Source organism: Puntigrus tetrazona, chromosome 18 (assembly GCF_018831695.1).
Source record: "Puntigrus tetrazona isolate hp1 chromosome 18, ASM1883169v1, whole genome shotgun sequence".
Classification (NCBI taxonomy): Eukaryota; Metazoa; Chordata; class Actinopteri; order Cypriniformes; family Cyprinidae; genus Puntigrus; species Puntigrus tetrazona.
This window is the reverse complement of record NC_056716.1, coordinates 23,359,788-23,374,384: the sequence shown is the minus strand read 5'-3', so window position 1 is coordinate 23,374,384 and position 14,597 is coordinate 23,359,788. Positions and strand designations below refer to the sequence as shown.

The 14,597-nt window shown below is 35.0% G+C and overlaps 1 protein-coding gene across 1 annotated transcript; it reads left to right on the top strand.

Annotated features, from left to right (window-relative positions):
- Nucleotides 1–5,058: 5,058 nt before the first annotated feature.
- gan (gigaxonin) lies at nucleotides 5,059–14,304 on the top strand. The gene is made up of 12 exons (XM_043263923.1): nucleotides 5,059–5,175; nucleotides 5,258–5,474; nucleotides 6,610–6,724; nucleotides 6,983–7,333; nucleotides 8,062–8,282; nucleotides 8,360–8,481; nucleotides 9,301–9,413; nucleotides 10,017–10,169; nucleotides 10,257–10,393; nucleotides 12,026–12,160; nucleotides 12,247–12,356; nucleotides 13,408–14,304. Exons 2-12 carry the CDS (start codon nucleotides 5,284–5,286, stop codon nucleotides 13,587–13,589), a joined length of 1,830 nt encoding a protein of 609 aa, XP_043119858.1. The 5' UTR covers nucleotides 5,059–5,175; nucleotides 5,258–5,283; the 3' UTR covers nucleotides 13,590–14,304.
- Nucleotides 14,305–14,597: the final 293 nt, after the last annotated feature.

Below are 14,597 nucleotides of genomic sequence, written 5' to 3'. Positions count from 1 at the left end.
AAATGAGAAGAACGACTGCTTCCTGCGCCACTTTTTTAGCGGCGCACAGTTCCCAGGATCCTATATTTTAAATGTGCCAAAAGCAAAGAAATGATAATTTACCTGAGTAAAAAGACCATGTATGACGAAATAACTGCAAGAAACGTCTTTTAATTGAGTTTTCCTCATGAGCTGTATGCAACAATAAATGAAAGGCATCAAGTTTAGCGATATTCGTGAACAAATATGACTCTTTTCTAGTGAATCGGAAACGTTGCGACAAATGAGGTATGATTCATATGGAGGGTGTATTGTGACAATAATATGGATTAAGTTTCAAGGCTTTTGTGGGGGTTTTTAACGATTCACAAAATGGCTCACAATAAGATCAAAAAGGCAAGTTCAGTTGCGATTATGTAATGAATATAACTATTAAAACAGCAAAAAAAAGGATTTAAGTAAATTTTTTTTGCTGTGGCCAAGTATGTCAGTGATTAATATTTCCAAACGTTCATTTTGAGGAGAATTTAGAGAAGAATTGTCTGGAATGACATAAAGAAGCAGAAGAAACTGAGACCAACTAAAATTCAATGTCTCCAAGATGCTTCAAAAAACCTACCTGCAAAACTATGCACAAGTGCACCTATAGGCGAACATTATGGTCACACCAAATGTTGATTTAATTTAGTTAATAGAAGTTAATTGATAAAGAAAATCTATTTAAGACATTATTTTTTGGCATTCTCATTTTACAGCAAAACTTTTAACAGTACTGTAGCTTTGAGGGTACATTTCTTTTGTCTATCCCAGTTTCTTCATGTCATTCCAGACAGACTGGATGATGATGAGATCAGATATATGTGTGGAGCACTGGCTGTTACAAAAATCTGGATTATAGCAATTAATGCAAACTGATACCGACACATCACGGCAAAGATAGAAATAACTTTTTTTATCTGATGAAAATTTTAGCCACCACTGTATTCATTTTAATATAATCAGTAAACATTTGCTTTCAAAATAGCTCAGTTGTTTGCAGTTCATCCCTGTTGGTGCCATGCAGAGCGTTGGCCTAAAAGTCTTTTAAGTTTCTGCTCTACATCATTGTTGAGAGACATAAAAGAGCAATCCAGCCACCCACTGTCTCTTGACCACCCAATCACAAAACACATCCCTCTTTTGTCAGGCAATTTCCTTCAGGATGTTGAAAACTTCCCCGTCTGATTAAAGAACAAAAGGAAATGGTGAATTATTTTTAGATGTGGAATGGGTTCCCACAAAGATGAGTTTAATCAATTGTAATTAATTCTCCTGCTTATGAGCAGTGGAGCCTGACGAGTCAAAGAAGGGGTTGAGGATATTGAACTCCATTGAAAACCCATTAATGCCTAATAAGAGAGGGGAAGTGGAAAAACTATGGTGAGATATGAAAGGCGACTAATGTGAGAATCTAAATTTGCTGTTTCTCTTAGACAGATCTAGAACTTGAAGGCTCACCTTCGCTCGTGCTTTCATCAAGAATGATTGTTACAGATGAGAAAGAAAGGTTGATAGACTAATGCTTACAGTGACTCTGTCTTCAGGTTGCTCCCATTCTGTCAGTCTGTCCTCTGCTTAGAAAACTCTGGACAGCGCAGGCTCGGCTAATTATCAAACATTTATTCTGTCTTTCAGACTGAACAAAGAGGAATCGGTCCTCGCGGCACACACACACCACCTTCAAAGATATCCTGACCTTGCCTTCATTTTGCTTTTCATTCATTTGTTTTGTTTCAAAACGTGATGGATGCAGACAGACAATAGCACTTGAGAAATAATTAGACACTCTCAAAGATGCTTATCAGAAGGAACTTCTATTAGGTCTTTGAACAGCGTTTCACAAACGGCCCTATATGAAGGAATGAATGCTAAAGAGAGGTGTGAGGTGCTGCATATCTGCTTGAGAGCAACGGCCTGCTGTTGAGTTTATTTAGGAAGAAGAAAGCATATAACGCTGTTTCATCAAAAAATGAATAATGTCACTCTGAAAATGTGTCGACTTCAGCGGGAATTCAGTTCCCTCCTATAAAAGTGGATACATATTTGTTAACATCTTGACGTTATTACAAATCATAAATGTTACTTTTACGAATAAAACAAGGGTTGTAACATCACAACAGAACAATCTTCTCATTAAAGTATTCGTTTACTAATATGACGTCTATAGCATTGCACCATTAAACAGTAAAATCATTTGCTGAATAATCAATTGTGATTTGTTGAAATTTGATTGCGCACTCACTGGCTGCATCCACAATTACATACTTCCCCACTAGCCTATATAGCAAGCAGAATCAGTATGAGACTAAAGAAGTATGTCCGAATTCACAGTTCTCATTAAAGAGAAGGCAAAAAGTATCCAGATGACCTACTTCTTCCGGACAGTTTTTGAAGTCTGCATATATCCTATGAGGCCATGGGAGAGGCTTTGTGATGCTGACTCTGGTAGGTCGTGTGATAATGACAACATAGCAAATGTATGTTCAAATTTAATGCATACTACACATATTCATACAATATACATACACAGATACTACATTCTTTATTAGTGGTTGTGAAGTGTATTCACACCATGTGTACTGCTTCCTCTTCCTCTGAATTTAGGATTTTTTTTTTTTTGGTTTATTTGTTTGTTTGTTTTTTTGTCCTGAATATGACCATTGACTAAAATTAGTGCATAATACCATTCAATCATTTTAAATATTTTTTTTTTATTCAATTATAAATCTGACCGCAAACTCTCCATGTGCACTTTGAACATTCGAACTTTATATTCTCCTGAACGTGACCCGAAACCACCAATATTATTTTTATTTTATTTATTGTTTGTGTATTCCCCTCCCCCATGTTAGACCTAGCTCTATATTTAATAATGAAATAAAGTGGAGTTTCTTGTACTATAAAGTGGAGGGTATTCTACACAGAACCGGTTTTGAGAGCCACAGGCACACAGGGATTGAAAGTACACTATGTACCCGTTGACGTGGGCTGTAGACACTTCACACCCTTCACAAAACTTGCTGACTATAGAACATGAAAAGGCAAGAGGAAAATACTTGCTATACACCCTTTTATAGCCTTTTAAGTCTTTTATTCATATGATTTTTGGAAGAAACAAGAAAGTTGAGAGAAAGAGTGGGAATAAGACATGACTCAGTCTGCGTTCCTGTGAACCTTTAGCACTTACACATTCATAAGCACTTGCACTGCTACACATCTTTCCTCTGCATGTTCCTGTCTTTGAGATATCAAGATACCCAAAGAGTGAATATAAAAGAGAATGATATTGATGAATATATGGTTATAGCTTGAAAGAGATAGAATAATCAGGGACAGACAAGGTACTTGTGAGAAATATAGAAATGGGCATCAAAGACATGCTTTGAAAGCTTTTTAAAGATGGATAAAATGCTGCAAATTATTACTATATATATATATATATTTTTTTTTTTTTTTTTTTTTTTGATGAACTGAGATTTGAAATCGATGTTCTGTGAGCGCCATCTAATGGTGGGAGGCTCTTTAATTTACGCGCCAAAGGACATGCCAAGTCACAGAAGGTCTGGGCCAATTTAATACACTATAAAAGGTTTTATACTTGGTAAAGGGTATATCCTACAGACTCTAATTAAAAATCTCCTCTTTATATTCCATTGAAATACGCATGAATCACCAGAATTAAAGGGAATAGCTCTGCCCTCTTTACGATAATTGGCACAGCTGATCAGTGCCACAAACGGGTGTTAAATCACCATATAGCTCTCTCTTAATGAAAGATTAATTCAATCCTTTACCTCGTCTCACTCATTCACATCTTTGAGGTCACCAGTCCTCATAAATCAACACCTCTCCTCAGTTTTTTCTCCGGCCCGTCAATGCGTCAGCTTAATTCTCTTTCTTTTCCTGCATAAAGGACAGATTTGTCCACTGTACACTTCCCTCTGACAAACCTCTTCTCCCATAATGTCCTGACAGGAAACTGTGATTGATGACACTTTTAATGACTAAGCAACAGAGGGATTTACTGTCCTATAAATGTTTCATTAAAATGCATTACACCTGTGCAAGAGTGGCTGTTTTAAAGAAATGAATCTTGGCTCTAAATGAAAACTGAAATTAATCAGTATTTGACATTTACCTAAAGGGAAATCCCATGAGTACACATATAAATCTTTCTCCCTCATGTAGCAGTATGTTAATGCTGTAGTAAGCATATGCATTATGTTTTTCTGCAAAAAAACTAAAAAGTTGTAAATAAAACAATTATTTGAGTACTCTTTTAAGAAAATATTTCAGTCTATCTAGGCCTACTTCAACATCTCTGAGTAAAAATGTAAGTAAATTCTACTACAGTGTGTGTGTGTGTGTGTGTGTGTGTGTGTGTGTGTGTGTGTGTGTGTGTGTGTGTGTGTGTGTGTGTGTGTGTGTTTTGTTTTTTAGAAGGATAGGCTACTCGAATGCTCCAGTCGTTCGTTTTATTATTAAATTTAATGGAAGCATTCAAGTAAACATCAAGTAAAATTAAAGACAAATTTCTATAGCTATGTAGCATTTCAGACATGAATATACATGTATATGATAACATATATACATATATATTACATATACAACATATGTATATATAATATATTGTGTGTGTGTGTGTGTGTGTATATATATATATATATATATATATATATATATATATATATATATATATATATATATATATATATATATACACACATACATATATAATACATACATATATATATATATATATATATATATATATATATATATATATATATATATATATATATATATATATATATATATATATATATTATTAAACACACACACTTTTAAACATTTACAAGACACACACAAAACAACATTTCTGTATGTCAAAATGTATATCGATGCTATGAACATATTATTGTCTTAAATATTATTTAAATTTACTTAATTAAAATTAACTATAAAACGAATAATGACTAATTTTTTTTGTGGGGGCGGGTCAGGTGCTTTTATTATGAAATATAAAACCCTCTTCCTGGTGACGTAACGTAGCGTCACTGACTTGCCAGATTGTTTTTCTGCATTGTGCGTTGCTCTGACACAGACAACTGATTATGAGCCGCTGAAGTTACAGCGAACATCAAGAACTAGTTTACTGTAAGTACAGCGGGGTGGGTTCAAATGATTTAAAGCTAATATAATTCAAGCGTGAACCATGTTGTTGTTGTTGTGTTCACAGATCACCTGTCGGTCTGTTCTAACAGCATGTCAGACCCTAAAACCGCTGGAGCTGATGCTGAATCAGTGGTGTCAGACCCCCAACACTCCCAAAAGCTCCTAAGGGTGCTTCAGTCTTTAAGACAAGAAGATTGTTTTCAGGATGCGGTGCTGGTTTTGGATGGTGAACAGATTCCTGTTCAGAAAAACGTTCTGGCTGCTGCTAGTCCATACATCAGGTATGAGAATAAGCTTGAATCTAAGATGCATTTGCATGAAATTGGATCAGCTCAGTAGAGCTCTTTGTGCTCAGACTTGTAGCAGACCCTTGAGCAATGTGTCATATGGGTGTGCCAAACAGCCCCACCTTGCCTGTTGCTTGGGTCAGTTAAAGGGATAGTTCACCAAAAAAAAAGTTTACACACCTTCATGTGAGCTGCTGGATCAGTTACAAGTCTTCTGCGTGACATAAAAGGAGTCATTTTTATGAATGTCCTTGTCGGTTTTATTTCTTTGTGTGACTGAAAACCTCACAAAAGAAACCAAATGTATAAAGAAAATCAGGCGATTGAGTTTTGATATTCGATGAATAAACTGAAACTACAAAACCACAAAAAAAAGTCACTACTTTAAATAGAATAAACGCTAACTGAAATAAAATAAAATGTAGTTTAAGTACTAAAATAACTAAATAAACTATTTGGACATTAAAACAAATGCTAAAAAATAAACACAAAATGACTAAAACTGTACCCGAAATAAAAATAGGAAAATTCTAAATATTAACAAAAACTTAGTATATCAGAAAACTAATTTAAATAAATAACATTCTATGAACTATGAAAATCCAAAACTTTTGTATTCGTTTGAAGCATATCTTTTTAAAGAAACCGTTCAAATACTCTTTCAAATCACGTATCAAACTAAATTGCTTTTCAAATTCAATTAATTCATTCACTTATCCAGGATCTCAACTGTTCCTCACAAACGCTCTCTAATAATTAATTCATTCCACATTTTCTCACATTTTTAATATTTAAGTATTCCCAGTAATCAACAGCAAACAGAAAACGCTTTTTTTTTGTAGCCATTGTTACCTGGCGAGACATTTCTTCGCACATTACAATCCAAACCTACTTGACTGAATCACTGCAATGAAAGAACTGCATGAGCAGAACAGTTTTTATGTACAAAAAAAGAGAAAGAAAGTATATGCGGAACCGTAGCGTAAAAACCCTGACCACGAAACAGATCCTTGCACATCTCGATTCAGCTGATTCTGTAGAACCTGTGTGGCACATTTTATATAACAATTCTCCAAGTTATTTTATTAGCTCGCAGTGAATGCAAATTCATGTTACTTCATGTTTCCAGGACCAAATTAAATTACAACCCACCGAAGGAGGATGGATCTGTATACAAAATCGAGTTGCAAGGGATCTCCGTTACGACCATGAGGCAGATACTGGACTACATTTTCAGTGGGGAGGTAATTATATTACTAGCAAAACACTACATAAATGTTTCCCTCAGTTATGGAAAACCTGGTTTTCAGGACCAGAGATGTTTTAAAATGATGACTGCAATCTTCATAAAATGATTTCTAAAAGCCATTATGCAGTATAATTAATTCCATTACAATGAAAGAGTTTTGGGGATATTAATTAGTCAAAGTGCATCGTAAAGCTGTGTAAGTAACTTCTATTGTCATATCTGCGAAGTTTTATAGTTGGCCTCTGATTTGCAGATCACCCTGAGCGAAGACACCATCCAGGACGTGGTGCAGGCTGCTGATCTTCTGCTCCTCACTGATCTCAAATCTCTGTGCTGTCAGTTCCTGGAGAGCTGCATCACTGCAGAGAACTGCATCGGTATTCGGGTCTTCTCTTTGCACTACTGCCTGCACCACGTCTACCATGTGGCCACCGAGTACCTGCAGACGCATTTTCGAGATGTGGCTAATACAGAGGAGTTCCTGGAGCAGCCGCCCGATCGCTTGTGTGAACTGCTGTCCATGGAGAAGCTCAACGTGGGGAATGAAAAGCACGTTCTGGAAGCCGTGGTCCGCTGGATCGGCCATGACGCCGAAGCTCGGCGAGTGAGTGGAAAGAGCGTTTTGGAAGGGTCTCATATTCACGGGCGTAGAAAAAACATTACTTATTTTTGGTAATCATTATTATTTAGTCTAGGGTTGTTATTGTTAAAACAAACAAAGCAAATAATTGAATTGAAATTTTTTATTGAAATAATTGAAAAAATTGCTTGAAATACAATAAAACTGCACTAAAAGTTTAAAAGTGTGCAGAAAATTTTTTAATATTTTTATTATTTAAAAAAAAAAACACTTTTGAATATATTTTACCATGTCATTTATTCCTTAGATTTCATTATTAAGTTTTAGCAGTCCAGTCACATGATTCTTCAGAAATCCTTCTAATATTCTACTTTTTTTTTTTTTTATTTAAAAGAAAAAAATATGTTGACAACAGCACAGTATATTTATTTTTTTATGTTTAATTTTGAAAAAGTTCAGAAGAGCAGCATTTATCTGAAACTTTATCTAGCAAATCAACATATTGGAATGATTTCTGAGTGTCCTTGTGACACTGAAGACTGAAAAAAACACACTTTAAAATAAAAATTTTAATGTTATGTTTTGGATCATATAAATGCAGGCATGGTGAGCATAAGATACTTTTCAATATATATTTTTTCCTTACTGTTCAAAACCTCCAAATGTTAGAACAGTTCGTTTTATTATTTATTAATATTTGTTTGAGCTGATATTCACATCAGTTCTTTTTAAATAGGATGCCTTTCTTCCAGGTCCATATGAAAGAGGTGATGTCTGCCGTGTGGGTTCAAGGCCTGGACCAGAGCTACCTCCAGGAGCAGATGCTCGGAGAGTCGCTGATGAGGGAAGTGATACGCAATTGTTGTATGGAGTCTCTGGGAGGCGCAGTGCAGCAGGGAGAGGCGCTTCTCGCTGCGTTTAAACCCCGCGGATACTCTGAGTGTATCGTCACCGTAGGGGGTGAGGAGAGGACGTGAGTATAAACATAGGGCTTACTAGATTTTAGGGTTTTTTTATGTTGCCCTGAATTCCTGCATGTTTCCGATGCAGCTCTCGGAGGCCCACGGCATCGGCTCGATGCATGTGTCCGCTTTATGACCGAAACAGGCAGCTCTGGATAGAACTGAAGCCTATGAATGAGAGGCGTGTTGGCCACGGAGTTGTGTCTGCAGGTTCGTGTTGTCTCTGTATCGTTTTGATGCTGATGTTTAAACAAAAAATACGGCTCACATTTCATTTACATTTAAGGCTCATGATTATGAATAATTATCACAATTATAAACAATTCCGATGATCGTCACTACTGTTTAAAAGTTTGGGGTCAGGTAGATTGCTGTTGTTATTAATGTGGTTGTTTTTTTTTTATAAATGCTTTCATTCAGTAGGAATGTGTTCTATTAAACAGAAGTGAGAGTCATTTAGAATGTTACAAAATATTTGTTTCAAATGCTATTTTGCATTAAAATCAGCATATTAGAATGATTTCTGAAGGGTTATGTGACACTAAAGAGTCGAGTTTTGGCTGATCCAATTTTGCCTCACAAACTTACAAATTACAGCGTAAAAAATACTTAAATAGAAAACGGGTGTTTTAAATTGTATTAATATTTTAGAATATTATCATTTTTATTGTTTCACATTAAACAAAGGCCATTTTGATTATCATAAGAGGCCTATTTCAAAAATACAACCGATCTGGCCATCTGATTTTCATCCATTTGAGTTGTACATTTGAGAAAAAAAAATCCGTAGCTGAAAATTGTCCTGCTTCAATCTGCTTTTTGGGGTAGAATCACATCCTGTGTTAAAATACATCCAAAGCAATATAAACCCATCAGATGCTCTCCTGAGCATTTCCAAAAATCAATAGAAACTGTTAATGGATTTAAATAAACTACATATAACTTGTTCAAATTTATTAGAGTCTAACTTGTGCGCTTCTCTGTGTTTTATTATGGTTTACTTGACTGATAATCTGTCTGCCCAATTAGCGGGGTTCCTGTTTGCAGTCGGAGGAATGAATGAGAATAAAACTGTCTTGAGCAGTGGAGAAAAATTTGACCCAGAGACCAACACATGGACCCAAATCCCACCAATGATGCAGGTATTCCTCTTACCTCATATAACTACATATTTTCGTTATTGAGTATTTAGTGGGCTGTTTAAAAGAATGTGATTTTAAATTAAATATGCTAAATTAGAATGAGGACAGTGGTACAAGACTGTGTATTACATTTATAAACCTGTGAAAAAAAATGTAATTAAAAATGTGTATATATGTGTGTGTATATATATATATATATATATATATATATATATATATATATATATATATATATATTGTGTGTGTGTAAACATTACTGATTGTAGTCATCTAATAGCCATTAGAATTATAAATACGATATATTTTTTGCCGCATATTTAAATACAGTAGGTTACGGGGTATTTTTTAACTCATTTGCAAGTTACTTTGAATAAAACTGTCTGCCAAGCAAATTAATGTAAATGGGGAAGTTTAAATGGCAATGCTGCTGTTGGACTAACTAAATTAATCATCATAGTTATAGATTATGCATATTTAGATTTACAATTCAGTACAAAAGAGCTTGTTTATTGATTTTACTGCATGATCTCATCTTTATAGTGCCGCCCTTGCATTAGCCACCAGGTGTCAGCATTGTGATGTTGTATTTTTGCATCTGTCCAGTCCAGACAGCACTTCGCCATTGCGGAGCTAGATGGGATGATCTATGTCTTGGGTGGAGAAAACGAAGACACCGAGGTCCTCCTCACAATGGAGGTGTTTGACCCCCATTGCAACGTTTGGAGAACGCAACCAAAAATGACCACAGTGCGCAAAGTGAGGTTTAGTTCTTTATTGTCCAACTCTGCACGCTTTCACAGCAATGCTCTCACGCTTCTCACGCTTTGCGTCTCTGTGTTTCAGTTCGGTTGCTGTGCCACCATGAAAAAGAGACTGTACGTGATGGGCGGAGGATCGTATGGGAAGATTTACGACTCTGTGGAGTGCTACGACCCCAAAACCCAGCAGTGGACAACAGTCTGCCCTCTTAAGGAAAGGAGGTAAAGTGTGTACAACGATGTTTATCCGTTTCGTAGACAATTCTATTCAAAGCAGTTCACAAACACTCACCTAATAGTTTTTTATTTTGTTCACAATCAAGTAGTTCACCCAAAAATGAAGATTTGCTAAAGCCTTACTCGCTCTCAGACCAAACATCTCAATAAAGTAATGTATCGTCATGACATGCTTGTTGTAAATAAATCCATCATTAAGACTTTTTCAATGTCAAACCGCTGCTTCAGGCAAAAATGTGATTCCTCTTTCCGTAGTATTGCTTTCTGATTACTTAATAGATAACTTGTGGATTATTGTGACATTTTGAAATTTCATTCTGATGGCACCCATCCATTGCGTTCATTGGCTACTCTATTAGTAAGCAAGTGATGTAATGCTAAATTTCTCCAAATCCATTCCGATGAAGAAACAAGCTCATCTACATTTTGGATGGCCTGAAATTTCCATTTTCAGAAAATGTTTATTTTTTGAACTATTGCAGTGAGGGGACACAGGCCGACATTTTGTGTAAGGGTCTGTATTTTTATATAACATAATAAATGTGTCAGTGTGCCCTTGCAATTTGTTTCATAACATTTTACCTTTAAAAGATGGTGATGTAATTTTATTACATTTAGGTAACCAGGTTTTCACTGAATAGACGTGAAAGAGGCTACATTATTATTCGATAATTGGCAACAGCAGAAACGTCATTCAGCATAACTTAGCCCCATGCATTCAAACCCCAGATACTGGACGCTCAAAGCGGCGTGCTCTTTGTAGATGTGAATAAAGCGATTGTTTTTTCACATCCTGCCTATGACGCAGAGAAATGTCAAAAGTTAAACAGATTACATTTTAAGGCACATCTTCATAAGGGCCGAACAGCTATGAGAACCGAGACACACCCTACGATCTGTGATGTCTTACAGATGTGTCTTTAGAGCAATAGTAGTCAAGGGACCTATCATTCTAACCCATGTAACTGGAAACAATTGATCACCATCTGGAGGAACATAAATAGTCATTTTTCTTAGTGTTCTTGTCTTGCTTGGAGTATAATTTTATCCATAGCTCTGTTACACAATCTAATTAGCTGCCTGGCTGCATGCTGCCTTCTAAGGCAGCATCCTAAACACCACGAAATCTCATAAGTAACTGATTTGGGACACTCTGCATCAGTACTACTAACTACTGATGCAACACCAATAATACTTTTGCACAGACTTGACTCCTAGCAAATGGTTTCAATACGTTAGTCAGGGCAGCACCATATTTTTTTGACAAGAATGAATTGAAAAAGGCTGTGAAGGAGAAAAGTACAGTGCATGAGGTAAAACATTGCAATAATATTTCACTGTGTTATTGTTTCTGCAGCATTTGTAATGTAAATGTAATTTACTGTACATTTATAATGAAAATGTTGTTATACAGTTCATGAAAACAGCAATATTGTAGGTATCTTTAATGTATTAATTTCATCAGTTGCAAGAGTACTAGAGGCTAGCTTGTGTGTTTAAAGCCTACATTTGCAAATACTCTTTATTATCAGCAATTTGCTAAATGACGTAATTGTGATTTGTTCACTATTCCTTGACAAGGCAGCGGCTGCATAATTTCACACTTGTTTTCCTCAGGTTTGGTGCGGTGGCATGTGGCATTGGGCAGGAGCTCTATGTATTTGGTGGTGTGAGGAACAGAGATGCTGACAATCCAGAGTCCAGTCAGATGACCATCTGCAAGTCTGAGTTCTTCCATGATGAACTAAAAAGGTGACCTCTGCAACGCAACACTTGTACAGTACTAGAGTGATTCAATAAAGAGTACTAGAGACACGAACGTCTTTCTTTTCTCTCAGGTGGGTGCATTTAGATGACCAGAACCTCTGCATACAGGCCACATCTTCTTTTGTTTACGGAGCTGTTCCCATCGGTGCCAGTATATATGTGGTTGGAGAACTTGACACTGGTAAGCTGATAAGGTCTTATAATCGCATTTTATCCTCCGTCTAGGAACGTCTTTTTATAGATATAGCTTCGAATTACGTCCTTGAAAAAGTCCAAATTTTATGTGCTTTGATAACAAGCTATAAGCAGTGCATATTTGAACTTTTACATTTTTAGGACCAACGCATACTTTGAAAAATTTGCTAATGCTAATTCTGCTAATGAATTACGAACAGCTAACATCAGGCTACCATTTCATTACGAATTTCATTAAGTACATTAATTACAAAACTACATTAGGTAAGTCATTAAGAAGGTGTATATATATATATATATATATATATATATATATATATAAAAACATTTATTATAGTAGGTATAATAAAATATATTTTGAATGCTCATAGTCAACTGAAACTATATTAAAATGTTGCAAACTGAAATCAAATGAAGTGTAATATTAAGAAAAATGTTATTTCAGACAGTTTTCAAGGAAACTTTCATTTTCATCTAGTTTAACTTCATATAAACAGAATGACTGAAATAGCTATAATAAAAGAAATTGCCATAGTCATATAGATATATTTCTAAAATAATATATAATAAGAATGCACAACAACATTTCTAAAACTACATAACTTAGTTGAAAATGGAAAATGAAATTATGAATTGTTTATCAGAACAATCAGACCATTATTTAACTCTCAAAACTTTCAGTTTAAATGCAGCACTCTTATACAACAAATTGCTGTATATAATACACTTATTAAACTATTTTATAAATGAAGCAATAAACAGCCATTTTTAAGAATTACAATAATGTACTTGACTACAAAAAAAGCCACTAAAAAAAGGTTTGATTTCAGGGAATTATACAGAATGGTGAGTTTAATGAAATACTTTTTTGTGAGCACAAAGTGTTTCCATTGAACAGATTTGGTCAATTAAACCAGATTGCCATTATGTATATACTGTACACGTCATACACAAGAACTGTGTCGTCTTCAAGCTGTTTGTGTAGAGCAGAGCATAAAGTACTCGCATCATAATACATGTTTCTGTTTGATCTGCAGGCACCAGTTTCGACTATGTGCGGGAGTTTCGCAGGAGCACAGGCACCTGGCACCCCACCAGACCGCTCATGTCCTCTGATCTGAGTAAGACGGGCTGTGCCGCCCTACGCATCGCTAACTGTAAGCTGTTCCGTCTGCAGCTCCAGCAGGGACAGTTCCGGATCCGGGTTCAGTCCACATAAACAACTCGCATCCTTACCGCTGGCTTCATGTCACTCCTCCGTCGTCTGCTGGTTTGGAGGAGGATGCAGAGGATTGTGGGATTTTATTGGCAACAGCAGAGGTCTGATTATAATGTGGGAAAAGCTTGAATGAATTGTCCTGTTTTTCATGTTTGATGCCTTTCTTAGAGGATGAATTGTAAAAAAATTTTTCCTCAGTTTTTTTTTTTTTGTTTTTTTACCAGTCACAGGAAATGCTGTTACATTAGATGGGAGCTGCTCACTATTTTCATGCTTTATATGAATAGATTTTACCTAGCTGTTGTTGCAGCTTATTTGACGCTAACACTTTTGAAAGGCCAAAAGGGGTCGAAATTGCCTATTTTATACAATAGTTAAGTCTTAACTGCGTGTCCAGTAAGTAAGGGAACAAAAATGGAATCAAGAACTAATCGGGGCTAGTGGTATGTTCACATCGAGCACAATTATGTTGCTAATGCAAGTGTCTTGTGTAACTACTGTACAATCAAAGTTAAATTGACATGTTAGATCAAAAAATGATTTAAAATGTTATCTCATTGCTTTTTTTGCTGATAATTAAGCCTGAATTGTAAGTTTACTGTTATATATTTACAATTTTATATATAATAAGTATATAATACGATAAAATGTTTTTATTAAATATCATAAAATTTGAAAAATATTTCAGATTTACATATATATTTCTAAAATTATTATTTAAAGTGCTTTTATAGTGCATATATATATATATATATATATATATATATATATATATATATATATATATATATATTAGTGCTGTCAAAATATTAATCACATCCAAAATAAAAGTTTTTATTTACATAATATATGGGTGCGTACTGTGTGTATTGATTATGTATATATGAAAGCACACACATACAGCATATTGTATACAAATATGTTTAAAATATTAACATATTTACATATTTATCTTAAATCTATACATGCAAGTGTTTGTATATATATATATATATATATATATATATA